Here is a 23,310-nt window from a genome sequence, read left to right as displayed (position 1 = left end):
CAAAAAGTTACAACGGTTAACATGCGTTTGGGGTATTCAAACTGAATGTTGTGATATTTCGACCCTGTTATATCCAAAGTAGGCTACAAGGACGGCCTGGGTATTAATCTCTTGACCTAGATTGTTTTGAGCAGGTCAAGTTCATGTCATGCACTTTGTACCGACAATGTTTAGTGCGTAACCTTTGTAACAAGTCTACTTCCAAGATCAGAATGTGTAAAGGAACAAATAGAAACTAACGATACAATATGTAGGATTTAAAATCCAAATGCCAATTTTAATTTATGTAAAAATACCAAAATCACTTTCTGATTTCGTTTAAAAAATAATTTTAAAGTGTGCTAGAGTTGTATCCCTTACGATTTATTGCATAGACATAAATAAATATAGACTGGCCGAAGGAAGTAACTTCATGTAACTTGAAAACATGTAGATATATCATTATCTATTGTATTCGGATTTCCGAATTATGAAAAATTGCTTGATCTTCATTCTTAGAGATTAAGCAAAACTCATAGACATAAATAAATATAGACTGGAAAAAGGAAATAACTTCATGTAACTTGAAAACATGTATCTATTGTATTCGGATTTCCGAATTCTGAAAAATTGAAAAATTGCACGATCTTCAGTCTTAGAGATTAAACAAAACTCCTAGACATAAATAAAGTACACAGAAATGCAAGTCACAAATTTTCATTTCATAAAACTCTATTATCGGCCAGTCTATATTTATTTATGTCTATGACAAAACTACACTGCCTCCTTATTTACAATATATATAGGTGTGTGGCTGAAATAGATATGAATACTTAACTTTTATACTGCTCATAAATGCTGTATAGGCCAAATAAAGAACACAAAATTGCAAGTCACAAATTTTCGTTTAATAAAACTCTTTAATCGGCCAGTCTATATTTATTTATGTCTATGATTTATTAATTTTCAAATTAAGCATAAAGGCATGATATAGGCCTACGAATTACGATATAGAGTATAGGTCTATAATACAGACTTAGTAGCTACTTGTAGAAAAAGGGAATCCACAAACTGTTAATGTAAAACCACGTTAAGTATTTAGACCGCAATGCATCCCAGCTAGGTTAAAGACAAAAAAAAAAAAAAAAACATTTCCAAGCCTCAATATAGGCCTATTCTAAATCTACGTTTACGCATTAATATATAATATTAATAATCTAATCCAAGCAATTAAAAGCCAATTTTATTCACTGTCACCACATGTAAAATAGTAGGCCTATTTTGTAGAAGTGTTATAAATAACAACACTACTATTTATTATAAGATATTGTTTTTATTAACTAGTTGTCGATTGTGGAGTTTCTATTTTTAAACATTATTTTAAATTATATGCCTTAGATTACATTATGCCTACTAATAATAAGGCTTGTCCTCTAGTCCGAAGATAATGGGGAGTGCAGTATTTCACGTGGCTACGCACTCCCAGTGACGACCTACTGGGCATGGTTTAGTAGGCCTACATTAGTAAAGCTACAACTAGAGCAGCATTGAATACTAAATGCAGCTCGATCTTGAGCTCCGTAGCGTTACTAATAATGAACTAGAAGTTTTAATTACTGCTAAATTTGTGATTTATACATGAATTACAATTAGTGTAAATATAGTTAAATTAACTAATCATTAATTCAGATATGATCAAGGGAACTAGCCATGTGCGAGTGATGCGGTCCGCAAGGGGCATCAAATGGTGAGGGGAATCAAACTAAGGATACATTTTCTTAATAAAATCAACACATATTGTGCATACATGATGCATGAACAAAGACAAACTACTGAATTTGAAATGTTTACTAGAAATTGATTTACTTTGCTACTTTTGTTAATCTCTAATGTTCTTTCTTAAATTAAAAATAAACTGTTAACTAGGTAAAATCAATTTTACTAGATTAGTTTAAATCCCTGAAGGCAACGCACTTTTTACACGCCCACATTTTGTTACTGCATTGTTCAGTACGCTGGTTTCACCTAGATATAGAGCTTGTAAATAAATGCCTTAGACTCTAAAATAGCAGAATCTGGCACATGTAGGCCTACTCCGAACTAAGCTTAGTTCCAGACCAAATACTTACATGTTGTTAAATTGATATATATGGCCTATATATATATATATATATATATATATATATATATATATATATATATATATATATATATATATATATATATATATATATATATTGCAAATTAGCAATACTTTTACAATAAATACACATTAGGTAAAAAAAAAAGTCATTTCGCTGTTTTATTTCGCTTTTTTTTTTTAGAAGGGGAGGGGGCATCACGAGAAGGTGCCGCACTGGGCATCAAATAACCTAGCTACGCCACTGCTCTACAGCCACCATCTACGGTCTACGGACATTAACCTGGCCGCACGTTGCGCTGACCACGTCAAGCTGACCTCATCTGACTGACCATCATTCTGTTTATATATTGATCATAGTAACTAAATGGAAGGCGACGAAGTATGGAAAGAGGAAATAATGCGTATAGGGATTAGAATTAATAATAATAGGCCTCAGAAGTAGGGAAATTAGCAAGTGAATGTGCTCTCGGGAAATAATAGAAAGATGGAGGGAAAGGGTAGGCCTAAATATTAGTTCGGTATTTAATAGACGCATCAAGGGGAGGAGAATTATATGCGAACTTAAAACGTGTGGTGTGTCGGTTTTCCAATAGTTGCTCAGACCCAATACACGCTTCATGTTAAATTTATTGATCCTACATTGCACGAGTCCACCGACCAGCCTTATTAGTTATGTGTATCATAGTTTCATCAATATTAGGATAAGCTAAATCTAAGCCATAAGTGTCGTTGCCTCGACCTAACAATATGAATTTTCATTCCAATTGTTAGTCTAGTTTTCTCAAGGTAAGAAAACAATGAATAGAAGATCATTATGAATAGCGTCTCAGTAAGAAAATGTTCTAAAGATGAGCCTGTGAATGAGAGTGAAATACCTTTGCATTGCTCCCCACTCCAATGTAACAACATGAAAAGGGTTGTCACTTTACACATTAAATAAGGGCCTATTGGTTGAAGAATTAGCTATGAATAAAAAATAAGTAAGACTTTGAATAGATATTATATCGAGAGCTCCCAGGAATAGAATTCACAGGTCAGAATTAAGTGAGTGTATTTTTGCATGGTGATTTAAAGCTGGTTGTTTCAATTAAATATTACCTATTGTATAAAAAATAAATTGGTCAAAAGGATGGGGTGGTTGAAATGCGTGCAGTTTTATTGAAAGTGCAAAATAATAATAATAATACGGGTGGAAGGCACGGCCAAAGTATTAGGGCCTATTATGTGAGCATTTTGTATGATGTAATAAGAAAAAAAAAAGGGCCCAAGCCAAATAAATGTCATAGAGCCTATCAAATATTTTGAATAACGATTGAAAAGCAGAAGACTTAAATTGTCATTTAGGCTAGTGTATATAGGCTAGTATTTGTTATGGAGCTGTCGAGTTGTGGGGAAGGGTGGGAAATGTTACTTGAATTGACGGGCTGGTGTAATTCAGCGTAATAGAAACTAGAGTAAGCTGGGTAAAGAAATGTATGGGGTAGCGTTTTACATATTCATATCATTATAGAGTTATAAGGAAGAAAAAATGGGAGGGGTCCTTGGCAAAAAAAACAACAACAATAGGCCTTAATATATAGTCTTGAAACAAATATATATCTGTTCCTTGACTTATCGTCGTAGGGGTGCTGTTGAAGTGTTATAACTGTTGTAGTGACTAGGGTATAAGTGTAACCGTATGTGAACTCGGTCAGTAAGGATGACACAAGCCAGTGCTATGTACGGGGTGGTGCTTTAAGAAATTACCATGATCTGAATACTCCACGTGAAAAATCACTTGTGATATGGTCACGTGATTATTCAGTGGGAACTGGCGATGTTCGATCATTTTCGAGATCTTCGGGGGAAGTTGTCAAGAGTCAAGGAAGATACAGATTTAGTCCGGTACAGTGAATCCAGTGTGAAGTTGGCCCAGTACCGGTGCAATAGAATTCAGTTCCAGACTTAGAGGCAGCAGTCTTATATAGAGTTTGGCACAGCAGTACAGATTTCATTTGGCATTACGGTTATTTACGCTGAAGCATTTGCACAGTCAGTGTTTCATGTTGCCTGCCTATTTTGCAGAATTGAATTTAAACAGACATTAAAGAATTACGTTATCTGGAGCCCGAGTTGTCAAGTTCCTTGAGTTGCTTGTGTCGTGTTGTCCAGTGTTTGCAAAGAGCCTGATAGAGAGTCTAGCAACTGGTGTCAGAAGTTGGATTTCTATGACTTCAGCAAATATACTGCTTGATGAACTTGATTTGAAAGAACTGAAACAAGCTCTGAAGGTGTTGACTGAAATGTTTAGAAAGAAACAAGGAAATTCTTAAAGCACGCTTCCAACAAGCCTTGGTAGAGGAAGATGACTGATCCAGAAACCTGCCAATTCGGAATACTGCTGTAATCATTGGAGAGCTCTTGAGCAACATGCAAGAACAGCTCTTGGGTGGAATGCAGAAAGAGATGGGTGTCATGCAGGAACAGATGGGTAGACGAACTGCTTGAACAGACGAGCACCAGGGACGAGCTGGTGGATACCCTGTGGGGCCAAAGTGTCTCAAGAGATGGAGGAGCTACACTCTCATTGAACAACAAACTATTATCCCAGCAAGGCTGTGACAATACAGGCAATGGGGATGCTGGTGAAAGTAGCGCTGTTAAACTTTAAAAAGTTTTATGTGCACACAAAAAAAAGCATGCAGTTCTGCTCTATTGCTTTAAAATATTTTATTTCTTCATTGTCTCAAATATAATATGTATATATATGTACAAATTAAAATAATACAACTTTGAAAAAAAAAAATTCAATGTTTCAAATTACTTGTAGACATTAAAATGATAAGTGAGCTCAAGAGCTAATGTTGACATAACAGAACTGGCATTGAAACACGTATTTTGAAAACAATATTTTGCTGAAGTCCAAAAGGTCATTTAAAAAATAATCTTTAAGTCTTTTAAAAATTAAAATTCAAGTTATTATAAAACATATATGAAGCCATACCATAAAGAATATCTGTAAATTTTCTATTCCAAATAAATAAACAAGATGGCATGGTGGCTGAGTAGTAGTAAAATGGTTGAAAGTTGTGCTAGCTTAATGATCAACAAATAAGCCATAGAAAGGCTAGGTCTTACATCATATCCCTATGGACACAAGATCTTCAAGGAAAAGTGTATATTTAATAAAGTAATATACATTTACATTGTCAATTTCTGTCATTATAAAAAGAAAATTACATTTTCATTTGAACAGCATATTGCTATTTATAGTAAATTGGGAAAACAACATTTTTAAGAAACCTAAATTGAACATTTTAAAATCACCCATATTATTATGTCACTTAAAACTAGCACACTGTGCTTTTATAATAAAAATTAGCTTTTAACTTTTACTTTTTAAAATAAAAATGTCTTTGTTAATCAATTTTGCTATAAGAAAGGTATAAAGTTTCTGCTAAAAAAATAAAATCCTTAAACTTCCATCATGCTCCTCCAATTATTATTAATAGGATTCTTTAGCTGCATTTGTTCCCAAGTCTTTCTGTGAGTTTTCAGAGCCATCTAAAAAAAAAAGGGATCAAATAAATATATGATTATAGTTTGTTTTTTTCAGTACTCCATACATTACAAGTTTTTGACTAATTAAAAATAAATCTTTTTTTTTTAATTAATTCAGAGTAACAAAAAAAAAAAGCTTAATGGTTTGCAGAAGGGATGGAGTTATGGCCCAAGACATATTAGGCAGACAAAGGATACTATTGCAGTGAAATGATGTCCATTTGATGTTCCATTTCCATGCAGTGGGGCAGAGAGTATGTGTTTGAGAACCCAAATATGTACAATTAGATGTCCTCTCTTTAAGTGCTGGTGAGAGACATATGTAAACATTGCTTATACAGTCATATAGCTTTGTTGCTTCCACCTTATGACAAGTATATAGTTCTTGGTAGTTATTATATCGTTTAAGCTTACATTCAAAATTCACTTTTCTTTATAATAATACCAAAAAAAACATATTCTATATCTATTTTTCCCTTTTCACTATTTATCTATGTGGTGGACCACTGGGAATGACACATGACTTTCAAGCCAAATAGATAAGTATCTAGGCTAGCAGTGTTTTTATGTGGCCAAAAAATAATCTGTGCCTACCTCAACCCTTCTGTATGAATCTGAGACCTGAATGCTATACAAAAAGCTGTTAATACTACTAATACAAATAGTAATGATCTTATTGCTGGTGGGAAAGTGTAGAGGCACCTATTACTGTATGATTGCTGTGCTGGGCATGGAGATGACCATATGTTAAAGATATCCTTTTTTGGTGATTTTAAAGAAGGACAGCACATCCAAGGAGCTAAGATGATGCCAGCATGCCTTGACAGACATACATGTCAATACCTGGCAGCAAGTGGTTTCCAAAAAACAACAACTGGAGATCAATTACAAAGGCTGCAGGATGCATTTGGACCAAAGTAAATATATGGGTGTTGATAGATATAGATAGTGAAAATAGAACTTACAATGACCATGGGCAGACAATAGTTGGCAAAATATGTAGCCACATATACTGGACTTTGCCCTAAGCATTTTCAGCCTTTAGGATATATATACATTATATATATTTGCATATATGCTAGTTTTTCTTCGCGTTTTGCTATAATATATAATATAACAATTCTTTTTCATTTCTCACATAGATACAATATTCTTTTATTCTACATACATATCTGTACACTTATTCTCAAGTATCCACTAAGTTATTCACTTGTTATGTACAAGTTTCAGCATCAATGTAATATTATTTTATTGTTTAATAAATTTATCTACAATTTGGGATCAGCTGCATTGAAGCTTGTGTGATACATGCTGCCTAAGGGTCACTGGCTAATGTCTTTTACTCAATGTTTACTCACAAATCCTTTTCTATGTTTGGGTATAGGTGTAAAGCAGTGGGGTTTGAATTGAGCTTTCCTGCGCCTATTTGCCGTTCTTTTGGATACATCAGCTACATGGAGAGGGAGGAACTGCAGTGTGGATGATATAATTTTGACCATAGGTGATGCCCAAGCACTCATCTCATTTATATAAGAGGATCCACAGTCACTACGTGACTGATGGAGGCCATATGTTTTCCTTATGACTGAAATGAAGGGTGTTCAATTTGTTGTCTAAGTCTTGGCTTATCATAAAATGATGTCTAATTACATAATTTTTGAGCTAATTTACTTGGTTTCAAATAACATTCAACCAAACAGCAAATGAATTCAACTTGTCAATGCTTGATTGTATTCTTACCTCTGCTATGTCAACTTTTCTCTCCCAGCTTTTAAGCTTTTTTTGCAAATCATACATATTAGATTTTTCTATAACATAGTCCATAACACTTGGTACTTTAAAATTATTCAGTTGTTTTCTGAGCTTTTTGTTCATTTGTTCAGCTTTGGTTCTTTCCTGAAAAGTAAAAGTCATTTATCAAAGAAACCAGACAGAAATCAAATAGTTATTCAATGGTTTGATTAGAAAGTATTTACAGTCTGCAAGTTTCTATTTCATTCTGAATAGAACAGGATTAAATTATTTAGAATCTTCAATCTTATCTCTATCTAAAACAAAGTGATAATAAATACTGGTATTCTTTTCTTCTGAGGTTTTTGAATGAAAGAATTTTTACTCACTGCTTCAGCAATGGCTGTCTCTGCTTGAATTCTGGAATCCATATCTTGACGACTTGTAATCTCACTTTTTAATCTCTCTGATTCTTTTGTTAATGTCAACAGCTTTTTCTATGTAGACAAAGATTTCATTGTATATTTCATTATATTATAAACTAGTGAACTTTGGCTATTAATATCCATTTATAACTTTCATATATATTATACAGTGTATCAGTTTAAATAAATTTTTATCAAACAGTTAAAGTAAAGTTATAATTTGAATACTAGTACTGAAGTTGAAGTTTTTTTTATTTTGGTCCAAAACAATATGGTCCACTAGTTTTAAAAATAGCAGGGGTGGTCCGATTCTCCCTACTGTCCATTTATCCCCACTCTCCCCTATATTAATCTTTTTTTCAGTAACAAACTGAGCTTTAAGATTTTAACAAAATTTAATAGGCAGTGGTTGGTGTTATCATATAATTGTGTGCACCTTAAGTTACCATTTATTCAACTAATAGAAAATCATGCTATGTTCATGCTCACCATACTCAGACATGCAACAAAACAGAACCTCCTGCATAGGATGTGAGTCAAGTATATGTCATATATATTTATTTATGTAGGAGTTTAAGACCTGTAGAGTGTTTTCAGCCATTAATTTAACATTCTACTCACTTTGTAGGAGTTCAAGACCTGCAGAGTGTTACCAGCCATTAATTTAAGTCGAAGAAGATCTTGATTCCTCTCATCAATCTTTTCTAAATATTGTTGGTTTTCAATTTTTAGTTGATTGAAGTCAACTTCGTTCAAAACTTCACCCATTTCTTCTTTCTGGTTTAAAAAGAAACATTTTTTTAAACATTAGTTTCTGGATTAGTGCAACAGATTTTAAGTAGTTTTTGTTTTATTTTAATGTCACTAAATTAAGTGTCCTGTTTTTAAAATCAATTAAGAAATTTTAACAAAACTCATGCTATTTCAAAATGATGATCAATTTAAATAGTTATGACTGCCTTCTTTTGACTGTTGTCATAATGTTCATGAGTTTGAACCCTAGCTAATCTCATCCCCAAAGGGAGGTTTGGTTTAGGACACCACTTCTAAGTAGGTAATAGCCAAAACTTATGAAAACAAATATAAATAATTACATTTAATATCCCCATTATGTTTGAAGAAATATTTTCATTCTTACATAGTTAATAGATGGTATTGTAATGTTGGAAAACAGGGCTTTTAAAAACCATTTTAAGAGCTATTATGTTTATGTTATTATTACATTATTATTATTATAGCTTATATAGCGCTACTTTCACCCTTATAGTATGCTCAGAGCGCTTTGGTTCTATCTCATTTGTGGACCAGTGGGGGGGGGGGGAGGGGGTATCTAGGAGTTGGTTTTCCGTGCTGCCTTTAGGCGCTCAGTAAACGCAACTCTGCCCGAGTCGGGTATTGAACCTCGAGCCCCCTTCTAGGTTGCCAAGACAAGCCAAGTTCAAGCGCACTTAGCCTCTGGACCACGCTTCCCACGCGACCTTGAGAGGAAGATCACTCAAGACTGAAAAGATGCAAACATATTGTTAAATGTAAAAATGCACACTTGCGCTTAGTGACAATAAAAGTACACCAAAAAACAACAACATATACGTTAGAACACAAAAAAATCTGTATAGTTGAGATCTTTGTAGAGAAGAAAACACAAAAGAAGAGGAAAAGAAATTTACAATTAATAATTCAACTAGCACTCACTCCATCCTCATCTACTTCATATACTTCATTTTTTTGTTTGTTTAGTGCCAGCAAATCTTTATCTATTATCTTATAAGATATAAAGATGTGCAGGCACTAAATAAAAAATATAAAAATATAGCAAAGCATTTATGATCACCTTTGTTACCCTTTCGATCTTTGAAACAAACAAATAGAGATTAGAGCATAATGTGGGGACAAGTCTTCTACTTTTCAATAACACTATATGTAGTTGAAAGGAAACTTTAAGACAAATACTTGAAATGCACAGATAATCAGATATATCTTTACAGATTTGCAATCAGCTCTTCAAAAAAATAACTAAAATGGGGTTTGAAGTTTTAATGCTGAAACAGAATAAAAAAACAACATGAAATGTAGCATATTGTTATAAAATTGGTGGTGACACAGATGGGGGTAGTGGTATGTGTGTAGTCAACCAACGCTAATCGCCCCAGGCCAGTGTTAGACAAGCGGTCAACCATGATGACTGGCAAAGTTTGTAGAATCATCTAGAGCGAATACAGCTCAAGAGTGCCCTGTCATGAGGGATGTGGTCATGTGATTAACCATCCGGTTCTAGAATGTCAGCAGGGACCCTATATTAAGAGCCGAGATGTCACAGTCAAGGCACAAGGGCTCAGTGCAAGTCCGGAACGAGACGGAGAGGTCAGTGCAAGAGTTGATACGGCGGTACGGTTGATAACAGAAAGATATTTGTACAGTCATGTGTTACAGGTTGCCAATTGTACAGTATTGGCTGTGATTTATTTAACATTAAACTATTACATTATTTTGAGCCCTGAATTGTCAAGTTCTTTAAGTTGGTGGTGTCGTAAGGTACAGTTTGCAGAGAGCCTGGATAGTGAGAAACTTTACAATATAATAATAACAGCACTAATGTATCAAGGTTATTGAAAACCATCTGGGGTGCTGCCCCTTTCATTTCTCTGGATAGCTACCTTTACTTTTGGGTAAAGTACTCTAGCCTTTGTGGATCCCTCTACTTTCTACAAGGCAACAGGTTTGATTTTGGTCCATTCCAGGTATTTTATTTCCCCAATACCCATACCATATTCCCCTATTTGCCACCATGAGAGGTGCTCAATAGGAGAACAAAAACTCCACATGTTAAGGGCATATGCTGCTATATGTAGAAGCAGAAGCAGAAATGTAATATAGTGAAACACAGACATATACAACTAACCTGTCTAAGTTGCATCATTAACTTTTTTTTCTGGACCTTCAATTGTGCATTTTTCAAACGAAGTTTTTCAATCAATGCATCCTGAATAGGGAAGTTAAAATAATAAAACTGAAATTAATTTATCTAAATAAATAAAGAAAACAATTGTTTTTTTCAAAGTAATAATTTAATTTACAAGGCATTCTAAAAATAACAGACAATGCTTAATAATAATAATAATTTTATTTATAAAGCGCTGTAAACAAACAAAATGTAGGCTCAAGGCGCTGTAATAACATTACAAACACAAACACGACTATACAAATAAAAAAAACTAATCTAAAAAAGTTTTAAACAAGTAGGTCTTAATGTTCTTCTCAAAAGTGGTAGGCTTGTTGTCTGTCTGAGATCAATGGGGAGTGAGTTCCAAACCTTTGGTCCGTGCACTGAAAAAGCCCGCAGACCGTAGCTTTTGAAGGAGAAACGTGGCACCACTAAAAGCGTTGAGTCCATTGAGCGCAGGGCTCTCTGGGGGACACATGGAGCATCTCATTGATATATACACTGATAACAAAGTGTGGCGACCTTGTAATCGATTCTCGCTTTCACGGGAAGCCAATGGAGCATGCGCAAGAGCGTAGTAGCAGAATCTTGTCTTGTTTTTCTAAGTACTATTCGTGCGGCGTTGTTCTGTATACGTTGCAGTTTGGATATTTTGTCATCAGGTATACCTGCTAGCACGGCGTTACAGTAGTCAAGGCGGGAGAGTATGAATGCCACAGGTAGCGTTTTTGTTGACTCCGTTGTTAAATATGGTCGGATCTGGCCTAATCTACGCAGCTGCAGATAAAGACCCTGGCAGAGCTGACTTAGCCTATGTGTGGGTCGAAAGATAGTGTTGAGTCGAAGAAAACTCCAAGATTCCGCACTACATGGACATAAGGAAGCTGGCAGTTCGTAATAAAAAGAGAATCTGTGCTTTCAACTTTCGAGACGTTGTTCCGAGTGCCAATCTTAATTATTTCTGTCTTATCTTCGTTCATCTTGAGCTTATTTTCAACCATCCAATTGCTCACCCTTGCAACGGTACTACTGATTTTCTCTGCCAGATGCGACACCTCTGATGGTACTGAGGAATCGTATAACTGTGAGTCATCGGCAAAGAAATGATATAGGATGCTGGTTGGCCGTATGACACCGCTGAGTGGATATGTATACATAGTGAACAGTACTGGACAGTACAGAACTGATCCCTGGGGTACTCCGTACTTCAAGAGTAAGCTTGTTGATTCTGTTCCGTTAACAACGACACTTTGGGTGCGTTCAGTCAGGTAGGATCCAAGCCATTTAGGACGATTCCTGTTAAACCGAAAGTGGCAGAGAATCTGGCCATCATAATTTCGTGGTCTAGCGTATCAAAGGCTGCGGACAAGTCGTGCATTGAAAGAATTGAGATGTGGCCTATGTCGAAATTGTGAAGTAAGTCGTTTAGTACTCTGACCACTGCTGTCTCTGTACTTCGGCACTTCCTATATGCATATTGAAATTCTTCCAAGAGACAGTACTGTTCAAGATGAGAAAGATGAGAAAGAATTTGCGCTAACACGATGCGCTCCAGAAGCTTTGACAGGAAGGGAAGATTTTTTAGACATTCCGGGTCAAGACTGGATTTTTTTAATAAGGGCCTGACAAGTGCATGCTTAAATTGCTGTGGTACAATGCCTGAAGTCAGCGAATAGTTCACAATGTTAGTAATTGTGGGTACAAGCTCATCTAAACATTCAAGGAGCAAGGAAGTTGGAATGGGATCAAGGTCACATGACTTATTTGGCATCTTTAAAATAGTACTTTTGACATAATCTTCAGATACAAGCTGAAACTCGCAAAAAGGAGAATTTTGAAAAATTGGAGAGTGGTCAAGCTGTGATGAGAGGGATGGCATGTCATTTCTAATCTGCTCAATCTTCCCAATGAAGAATCTATTGAAGAAATCAGGAAGTTCAGATACTGGGATAGATGACGGCAAACGTTCGTTATTTGCTCCCCCTAACATTTCAACGGTGATCCTAAATAGCTCCTTTGATGACTCAGAAGTTTCGATTTTTTGTCGAATATGACTAGCTTTTGCGTCTCTAATCATACGGTTAAACTTGTTTTTTTCTAGGATATATATTTGTCGATGTATCGTCAGACCTGTCTTTTGGAATGTAGGCCTACGTTCGGAACGTCGGCGAATAAGTTTGGCATTCTTTATGTCTTCCGTCATCCAGGGTGCAGATGGCCTAACTGAGACTGTACGAGTGACAAGAGGTGCATGGCTATCCAGCAACTTTTTCAAGCAAGAATTGTAATTGCTGAGAACGTCTGTGTTGCTCTGTTGCAACAGCAAAGAGGTCACGTCCATTTTAAAGGAGGCAATGTCTATGGCTTTAAGTTTACGGGAAGTCACGTTTTTCTTTGGCCTTTTTGCTTTTGATAGGCGCATTTCAAAGTGTACGAGAAAATGATCTGACAAGCCACTGTCTAAAACACTGAGTTTGGCTATAAGCTCACTAGCATTTGTAACAATCCAGTCAAGGGTATGGCCTTTGACATGTGTCGGAACATTTATCAGTTGGTCTAAGTTGCGATCCTTTAGCGCATTTTTCAGCGACACCGCGTATGTCTCATTTTCACTGTCAAAATGCAAGTTCACATCGCCTATGACAAATAGATCTTTTGTTGCTATGTGACTGTCAAGGAGGTCTTGAAATTCTTCGATGAAAACTTTTGTTGTCAATTTATTTCTCTTGCTTGGTGGTGGGCGGTACAAGAAAATAAAAGTCAGTGTTCTGCTGTGGTGGGAGAGGCGTAACTCGCACATCTCAAAGGTGGTGTACGGTGAGCTGTCAGGTCTTATTGTTACATACTTGGCTAGACTGTCTCTGTACAGTATTGCTAAACCTCCTCCGCTGCCTGTTTTTCGAGGTAGACTCGTTAGCGTTAGCTCAATGGTTCTTAGTTCATCACCAACTTCTTTAAACCATGTCTCACTAAGGAAAGCGATGTCGTAGCTATCATCAGTGATGGTGTCTGCAAGCTCAAGAGCTTTGTTACTGCATGACCGGGCGTTGAGGTGCATTATTTTAAGAAGACTGGAGGATGTAGTCACCAGAGGCGTAGCACGTGTTGAAGACACAGGAGGAGTAATATCACGAATTATAGGTTTTTGATGGGGACATCTGACCTCTGTCGTGTGAGGAGTAGTAGGGGTGGGGTGGTTGACAAAATAAAATAGTTTTGTAGGGAACTGCTGAAATCTGTCGTAGATGAAAGGACAGGGGTGGGGGGGGGATTAACTACACAGTTGAGAGTCCTAACCCCAAACTGTGTGGCATGTATCTGTTGAGTTGAATTGCGATGGGTTATACCATAGACGTGTAAGACGCCCAGCCCTAGACCCACGAACTGTCGGCAGTTTACTCCCGATGCCAAGTCGACGAATATTTCGGAAAACCTCGCTGTCTAGTCGTGATTTGAGTAACACACATGTGCGTCCTAATCCTCCAAAACGAGAGACGAAAAAACACGACTGCTGCCTGCTGGCGCAACACAACAATGCTTGTGGTACTCCATATCTTAATTCAGAGCTTACTACGTGTATGTATATATGATTCGTCCATCGTGGTTCGATGATTACCACTTTTGTCATCCAGGGGGCTGAGGGCTTTGCACTGGGGTTTTGTACCTCCTCATGTTATTGGTGAGACCTATGTGAGCCCGGAATGTTTGGCTGCACACTGGGCAGGTTTTTCCTCATGCTATGGAGGTGAGCAGTGCACTCCTAAATAGAGCTGCTCATAGCACTTTATAAATTATAAAGCTCCCTTAAAAAAAATCCTAGACAAATCCATGTATAAATCTTGTCCACTACTTTTGGTGCATTTAGTCAATTAGAACAATTCAGATGAAAAAAAGACAGAGAATATGTCTTCCAGGAACTCATGGTCTTATATGTCAAGTCCAGCATAGAAATGAAAGATATATGCCCTGCATTAGAAATATGGAGTAGGTTATTGAGTACCATTACTGTCTGGGCTAAACCACTTTATGAATGTAGACTGAAATTATTCCAAGGCACTGTATTGCTTCCAATGGAATGAAATCTGCATAAACTCAAAAGATTAGACCCTGGAGAATCATTTTTAAATACTTTGGTTTTAAAGAAAAAAAATATGATTTCAAAATACAAAATTATATAAAAATAATTTTTCTATAGAGGTCTGTCTAATTCATACAAAAAATATTTATCATTTATTAAATATTTATGCTTGTAACATCAGCTTCCAAGTAAAATTAAAACAGTATTCTTCCCTAGAGGTCTCTGTACTTCTATATTGTTGTGAAAGTTGGACACATAATGCTGAGGCTGAAAGAAGAATTCAAGCCTTTGAGAGTAAATGCTACAGAAAAATGTTACATATCTGATACTAGGAAAAGAAGTCAAATGAGTTTGTACTGTTGCAAGTCAACACTCTGGCGGACAAAAAGGAGGAACTTCACAATACAGTGAAGAGACGAAAGCTGAGCTGGTTTGGTTTGGTTATATTGTAAGACATGACTCACTGTCTAACATCATCCTTCAAGGTACAGTGGAGGGAGAACGAAGAAAGAGTATTCTGAAGAAAAGCTGGCTGGACAATGTAAAAGAATGGACTGGTCTCTCTCTTCATATTCTGCTAAGAACAGCTGCTGATAAGGAAAAATGGAGGGATTTGGTTATGCAAACTGTTATAGCACCCCTACAATGAAAGTCAAGGGACAATGATGATGCTTGTACACAAATCAAGAGTTATGTTCCTACTAATAATATAAATAAAATGGAAATGATTTACCCGAGTCCTCAGTTTATCTTCAAAGTATCGTATACATTTCTCTGCAACAACCTTATGTGTGCGATAGTTGATTGAGCCTTTTACGATATCCCGTTCAAATTCATAAGAATCCTTTTTCATTTCTGACAATCTCATATCTGATTCTTCCATTATGGCCTGAAAAAAAAAAAAAAAAAGATTATTTATTATACAATTACAATCATTACAAGTCATATACTAAAAAAAAAAATTGAGCTAATTGCATTTCTGTTTTGGGAGTGTTCTAGTGTTGAATAGAGAAAAGTATTTTTGAAACAAAAAAGAGCATTTCTAAAGTTTTTCCTAGAATGTTTTCTTACTTTACTTAATTCAGCTATTAAAGGAAAAAAAAACTTGAAAAAAAAACAAAAAAAAAACAATATGATAAAAGTGATATATTTCTTGAATGTTTTTCCTCTTTATCAATGAAAAGTAAAGTTCCCCTTTTCAGACCTTGTGGTCTATAGGGCAGATGATGTAAAGATCATTTATTTCTGTGGCCTAGAGCTACGGTTAACAAGGATGTCATGTGGCCAGCTCAACGACCAACCGCCTTTACTTTTCCCTAACTAATGTCAGGTACCCATTAGAGCTGGGTGGACTCAGAGGTGCCCGAAGATCCCAAAATTAAAAATCCCAGTCTTCACCAGGATTCGAACCTCGGTCTCCGGTTCGGAAGTCAAGCGCTTTACCGCTAAGCCAACGTGCCTCCCTTTATCAATGAAAGCAAGCTTAATTAACCTTCTCTGAAATTAAAATGATACCAATTTATTTGAAAATTTAGTTCAAACTAACAGTTCAGTTTTTAGAATTGAAGGAGGGAAGCTATGGCAAAGAAAAATTAGAGAATATACATATTAGCTGTAATGAAACATTGTCTCAGATGAAGGAACCAAACCTGAACTACTGGCCAGAATAGCACTGTCCACAGTAGCACTTGCTAAACTGAAAACAATCTGGAAAGACAAAGGCATAGACCTCCACACTAAAATCAGACTGATGCACTACCTGGTCACGGCCACATTCTTGTATGCTTGTGTAATATTTAAATGCAATGTAAATAACACTCATTTGGGGTCGCCTCAAGTGGGGCCCTGGGGGATTTTCAAATTCTCTCCTACCTCCCCCCACCCTAGCTACACCTCTGCACAATATCGTGGCAAGGGGGGAGAAAGGGTGAGCCTTTGGTCAATTTACTTTCCAAGGGAAAATAATATGTTTTCGAAAATAATATGTTTTCATTGTAGTTACCAATCAATGTTTGAATAGTAACCAAGTAAAACAACAATGTTTAAAAAATTATAATATATGAAATAATAGACTTTGTTTCATTTTCTAAGTAGGACACTTAGAAATTTGTTCCATTTTTCCTTAAATGCATCTCTAATTGTATCAAAAAATTCATTAAACTGTCCTTGTTTAATGTTAGCGAAAAGGCCATGGCTATGTTTTATCATGCTCACATCTGCAATATTTTACATTTTTATATCACTGCCTGGTATGGCATTCTAAGCATTAAAAATAAAAATAAACTTCACAGAATCATAAATGCTGCTGGTAAAGTCATTGGCAAAAAACAAAACCCATTTGGGCAGATGTTTGAGACAAACATCCATAAAAAGGCTAAAAAGATTCTAGAAATAAAAAATCTCCCTTTGGGCCAGGATTTTGTGATTTTACCATCACAAAAGAGATACAATAAGACACAGATAGCAAAGACAAACAGACACAAAAACTGTTTTGTTACCCTGGCAATCAAATCATTAAATAGAAACTATTAGATATAAACTTTTCACATGTAAATTATTAGTGAGTCTGGTTTGAATGTACATTTTGGTTTTCTATAGTTATAATGTTTTGTTAGGTGTAATGCACAAATTGTAAGACAAATTTCCTTACGGACAATAAAAATTATTATTATTATTATTAATATTATTATTACTATTATAAATTGTGATTCTTTTCAACCTTCTTCTGTCAAATGCCACGAAACTGTTATACGTTGTTATGTGCTAGACCCATTGTGTTGTTCAGTGTAGAGAGGTGACTGTGTTGGAAGTTTTTACATCAATTATATTTTTTCATGTACCTTTAAAGTATCCAACACTTTTTCAGAGTTGTCTTTTAATAAATTAATTTCATCACGAAGTTCCTCAATTTCTCTTTGAGCTATATCACATTTTTGTTCTGCAGTAAGCTTCAAAGACTTATCCATTGCACTAGAACGGGCCCTTGATCGAAGTCTTGACAATGTTTTGTCAGATCGTTGAGTTATACTACCAGAAATTGATGATAGTGGGCCATCTCTAGGATCAACACGTTGCAGAAATTTTTCAAACATTTGTGTCTCTGTGATGAGAACTTCATTTCCTCGCCTGTCAATACAAATAATAGAGGAAGCTTATATTTTAAATAGATTGTTAGATTTTTATTATTAATTTTAACATATAAAAAGTAGCTACTAGTTTTAAAAAAAATAGACTAAGTTTGTATTGTTTACACTTATTATTTTTTACAAGAAAAAAGCACTGTAATATTTTTATTATAAAAAATATTGGAAATTTTTGTTTTGACAGTCAGGTCTTATCTTCTTATCTTATATAATACAGACGTTACTTCAAAAAAGAAGATGATTACGTCCTACGCGACATGCATTTAGTCATGCATATTAACCAATGACTTAAATTCTGCCAAGTCACTGGTTTTCCTGGCTAGCTCAGGCAACCCATTCCATGCCCATTCCATGCTCTAATAGCACTAGGGAAGAAGGAGTATTTGTACAAATTTGTCCTAGCATATGGGACGAGGAATGTGCCTTTATCTTTGTGTCTTTCAGAGTATTTTATTAAATTTTGTTTTTGTATTTGAAGATTATGGTTCTGTGTTTTATGTATGATTGCTACTTTACTTTTGAGCCTTCTGTCCTGTCCTTTCTAAATTTTACCAAAGGTGTTACTCTAGTCAAATGTGAATATTCGTTTGTTATGAATCTCACTGCTCTATTTTGTGTCTGTTCCAGTTTCTTAATGTTTTCTTGAGTTGAGGGGTCCCAAACAGAGGATGCATATTCTATTATTGGCCTAACCAAGGTTAAATAACATTTTTAGTTTTATGTTCTTATTTGATTTATAGAAATTTCTTTTAATAAATCCTAATGCTTTGTTTGATTTTTTTATAGTTTCATCAATATGCGGATTCCATGACAGTTTTTCATTTATTATAACACCTAAGTATTTTGCGTTTTTAGTCTGTGTTACTGGTTTGCCATGAATAAGATAAGTGGAATTAATTTGTTTTAGTTTTTTTGTTACTCTTAACAACTGACATTTTTCTGGGTGGAAAGACATGCTCCATTCTGTAATTCATCTACAATCATTACAAGATGAACCATAAAGACTCATCATCCAAATGGTCATGGAGTGTCAAATTCTGCTAAGCTAGAAACAATGTGCTATCAAGCAATCTGTGAAAATTTCCATCCTTTTGTTTTATTTTTCTGTCCTTTTTTTTTGTTACATACATCAGGCTCATGATGTTTTCCATTTTTCAAAGTTTTCAAAGCCTATTCAATATTCATTATATGCCCTTGATTCTCTAATCTTGAACTTTTTTGCACTTTTGCACTCTTATCAAATTCAGTCAATATTTTCTATTTCGTTTCTGTTAAATTAAAAATTTCTTGTTAATATTCAACAACACATAAAATATACAATGTCTTGGTATTAAGTAAATCAATCATCTCCATAGAGCAACATTTCTCTGTATGATTTTGAAGACAACTGGCACACTTTCCATTTTGCTCTTGATGATTTCCATTTGTAATTTGTGTGCTAGTGGTACATGCAAAGAGGAAGAATCACTTAAGTTAATAACTCATTGGACTGACTCATTAAATTTATTCTGTTTTGGCTAAAACTATTTTTACAGACAACATCTTAAATGAATGCTTTGCTTTCCATTACATAATTATCCCTAAAAATCTCAAATGCTTCTTAGTTACTTTACCATGTAATGGAATTTGCATTAATGGCATGTGAGATTTCAGTGATACTTATAATGTAAAGACTGTATTTGCTTATAATAAATGCTACCTATCGTTTGAAATGTGCTAGCCACCATTTCAATAACTTCGATTAAAACATTTTTTAATCAAATATTTATGTCATCAGTAAATGAAAGTAGGGTTTCATGTTTGACTGGTGATATAAGTATGATAAAACATTTTGATTTCAAACAAAATTGTTTGTGGTTCATCTTTCAGACCATGCGGTCTATGGGACAGATGATGCAAAGGTCATCTGTTTCTGTGGCCCAAGGTTAATGAGGGTGTCATGTGGCCAGCTTAATGACCAACTGACTTTACTTTTCCCCAATTAATTTCAGGTACCCGTTAGAGCTACTTGAACTCATTGCAGAGGTGCCCTAAAAATCAGAAATTAAAAATCGTAGTCTTCACCAGCATTAAAACCAGGGACACTCCATTTTGGAAGCCTAACTATATATTAGTGCTTTAAATTACCACTCAATTACCAGGCCTCCTAAAATAGTTTGTAGCAGAAACAAATGTAGTCTATTTAGACCTATGGTAATTGTGCAGTTAATATAAACACTAAAACCCTATTTAAAACTCAGTACTTTTTTGTGATGGTAGGCACCGGTATACAGCGTACCAGCACCTTTTTCAATGTGGGGAAAAAATTATTTCTTTTCTTGTATTTTAGCGTTTATTATTAATTTATTAGCAGTTAAAAGGCAATCCATCACTGAGTACTGGCACCTTTTTTTTTTTACAAAAATGTACTACTAATAATAATATATTATAATTATAGCTATATATAGTGTAAATTATTTTTTTAAAGTGTCTGCTATAGCAAAATTGTATTTTTTTCCACTTGGATGTTACCCCCTGTTGAGTGTCACCCGTTGTGGCCCGCACATCCCGCGTGAAGCCACTGTCTTGAACAGTTAAGAATTAAATAATTATTAAAAACTTGGCTTGGCTATATTATATATAAGTATATCTAACTTTTTATAGTGTAAGTGTATAGTTATAACTTAGTTATAGTATACTTAGTATAGTCATAGTATATACTATAGAATTATAGATATCATCATATAGCCTTCGCTGCCTTGCTATTAACTTTTAAGCTTACTCCCGCTTAGACATTATGATAAATAGATTTACACACAATGTTTCCTCGAGCAGCTTTAAAAGCTCGTCATTTCCTAAGTCATGAAGTGGATCTTCGACAACCTCGGAATAAACACTTTGAGAGTCTGATGTCTCCATTTTGTTTCTTTCTATTGTTGCGCAGTAACCGTCTTGCCAACTTTTAGTATACTAATATGAATGGCCATAACTTCGATTCTGAGTCAGTGTGTTAATTGTTTACGCCAGTGTTTCCCAAACGTTTGACAGATGTGTACCATTGTTATAATTTTTGTAACGCCGCCTGAAGCCAAATTCCAATAGTTACTCTTCTTCCGCATGCGACAAACCTTCTTACATGGATGTTGTTTTAATGCCAATGTGCCCGAGTGGTTTAGAGTTTGGCTTACGCTCCTGGGGTTCTTGTATCGAATCTCGATGAAGACTGCGATTTTGAATTTCGGGATGGGTACTTTTTGGGGGAAAGTTGGTCTTTGTGCTGCATAGTCATTTACCACCCTGTTCGTTAAACGTTGGCCAAAGATTGCAAAGGTCTGAAAGGGCAATTTTATTCTTTTTTTTTTATATTCAATATCATCGTTCAAATTAGGGAAATGTTTTTTCAAGCTTATTTGCAAACTGTCCAAATGCCACGACGTTACAGTCACTGCCGGTTTTATTTGCAATGTATTCAGGGACTATAAATTCATATTAAAATATTTTTCAAGTACAACATTATTCGAAAGGTCGTTTTTAAATAGTATGAATAATGAGCTTCAGGTCAGGAGAATGCGTTTCTGCAGAGAAGAATGCAAGAAAACGCTTTTGGCGTCGGGGCTTCGCCCCGAACTTCATTTATGGGTAATGAGTTGTAGATGTCAGGAGAATGCGTTTCTGCAGTGAAGAATGCAAGAAAACGCTTTTGGCGTCGGGGCGAAACTCAGGAGAATGCGTTTCTGCAGTGAAGAATGCAAGAAAACGCTTTTGGCGTCGGGGCTTCGCCCCGAACTTCATTTATGGGTAATGAGTTGTAGATGTCAGGAGAATGCGTTTCTGCAGAGAAGAATGCAAGAAAACGCTTTTGGCGTCGGGGCTTCGCCCCGAACTTCATTTATGGGTAATGAGTTGTAGATGTCAGGAGAATGCGTTTCTGCAGTGAAGAATGCAAGAAAACGCTTTTGGCGTCGGGGCTTCGCCCCGAACTTCATTTATGGGTAATGTGTTGTAGATGTCAGGAGAATGCGTTTCTGCAGAGAAGAATGCAAGAAAACGCTTTTGGCGTCGGGGCTTCGCCCCGTACTCCATAGATGAATAATGAGCTGTACTTGTCAGGAGAATGCGTTTCTGCAGTCAAAAAAGCAAGAAAACGCTTTTGGCGTCGGGGCTTCGCCCCGAACTACATTGTGAAGAATGAGCTGTACTTGTCAGGAGAATGCGTATCTGCAGTCAAAAAAGCAAGAAAACGCTTATGGGGTCGGCTCCATTGATGAATAATGAGCTGTACTTGTCAGGAGAATGCGTTTCTGCAGTCAAAAAAGCAAGAAAACGCTTTTGGCGTCGGGGCTTCGCCCCGAACTACATTGTGAAAAATGTGCTGTACTTGTCAGGAGAATGCGTATCTGCAGTCAAAAAAGCAAGAAAACGCTTAACCCCGATCTCCATTGATGAATAATGAGCTGTACTTGTCAGGAGAATGCGTTTCTGCAGTGAAAAAAGCAAGAAAACGCTTATGGCGTCGGGGCTTCGCCCCGAACTTCACCAGAGAACCTTATTGCGCTGCCCCAGTTGTTTTGTTTTTCGCCGAAGGTTGAGAAATGCTGCTTTTTTTATTTTCATATTTATATATATATATATATACATATATATGTGTGTGTGTGTGTGCGCGCGCACTGTATGCACGTTTATGCGTAGGGTTAGGGTTTACTGGGCGTTAGGGTTAGGGTTTGGAAAAAAATCGCCCCCCCCACTCCAAAGTTCTGGATCCGCTAGTGGTTACAGTATCAGCAGCAGTTTAAGTAGCCGAGTAGAAGAGAGCTAGGGAAACAAGTCTACTTCTTCTTTTGCCATAAATTTAGTTTTGCGATGGCAGCGTTCACTATATATATTGACAGTGAAACAAGGACTTGTTCTTCGACCGGTAACGATGAGGCAGAGAATATTCAATAATATCCATTTAAATTAGGGAAATGTTTTTTTCAAGCTTATTTGCAAACTGTCCAAATGCCACAGTATCAGCATCAGTTTTAGTAGCCGAGTAGAAGAGAGGGAAACAAATTAAGTCTACTTCTTCTTTTGCCATAAATTTAGTTTTGCGATCGCAGCGTTCATTATATCTTGACAGTAAAACAATTTAAGGACTTGTTCTTCGACCTGTAATGATAAGATGAGGCAGAGAATATATATCTGCTAAAAAATGCTAGTTTACAAAACCATATTATCTCCTGTTGTGTGAACTAATTTAGGCTGGCAAATAAAAAAAAATTCAATAACTGTAAATCAGAATAATTTTAATTCTTCGTATCTAACAAATACCATAGATTTGCGAAATTGTCAATATAAACATCGACTTAGAC

The 23,310-nt window shown here is 35.7% G+C and overlaps 1 protein-coding gene across 1 annotated transcript; it reads right to left on the bottom strand.

The window, feature by feature from the left end:
• Nucleotides 1–4,812: 4,812 nt before the first annotated feature.
• On the bottom strand, nt 4,813–20,932 carry LOC106055509 (coiled-coil domain-containing protein 113-like). Its single transcript, XM_056030492.1, has 8 exons — nt 20,778–20,932; nt 17,678–17,963; nt 15,571–15,726; nt 10,718–10,798; nt 8,440–8,595; nt 7,783–7,890; nt 7,403–7,558; nt 4,813–5,665 (listed from the first exon to the last, which is right to left on the bottom strand). Exons 1-8 carry the CDS (start codon nt 20,876–20,878, stop codon nt 5,576–5,578), a joined length of 1,134 nt encoding a protein of 377 aa, XP_055886467.1. The 5' UTR covers nt 20,879–20,932; the 3' UTR covers nt 4,813–5,575.
• Between the last annotated feature and the right edge of the window lie 2,378 nt (nt 20,933–23,310).

This window comes from Biomphalaria glabrata, chromosome 5 (genome assembly GCF_947242115.1).
Source record: "Biomphalaria glabrata chromosome 5, xgBioGlab47.1, whole genome shotgun sequence".
In the NCBI taxonomy this organism is placed as follows: Eukaryota; Metazoa; Mollusca; class Gastropoda; family Planorbidae; genus Biomphalaria; species Biomphalaria glabrata.
Note: the sequence above shows the minus strand (reverse complement) of the source record. Positions and strands in the feature narration are given on the sequence as shown.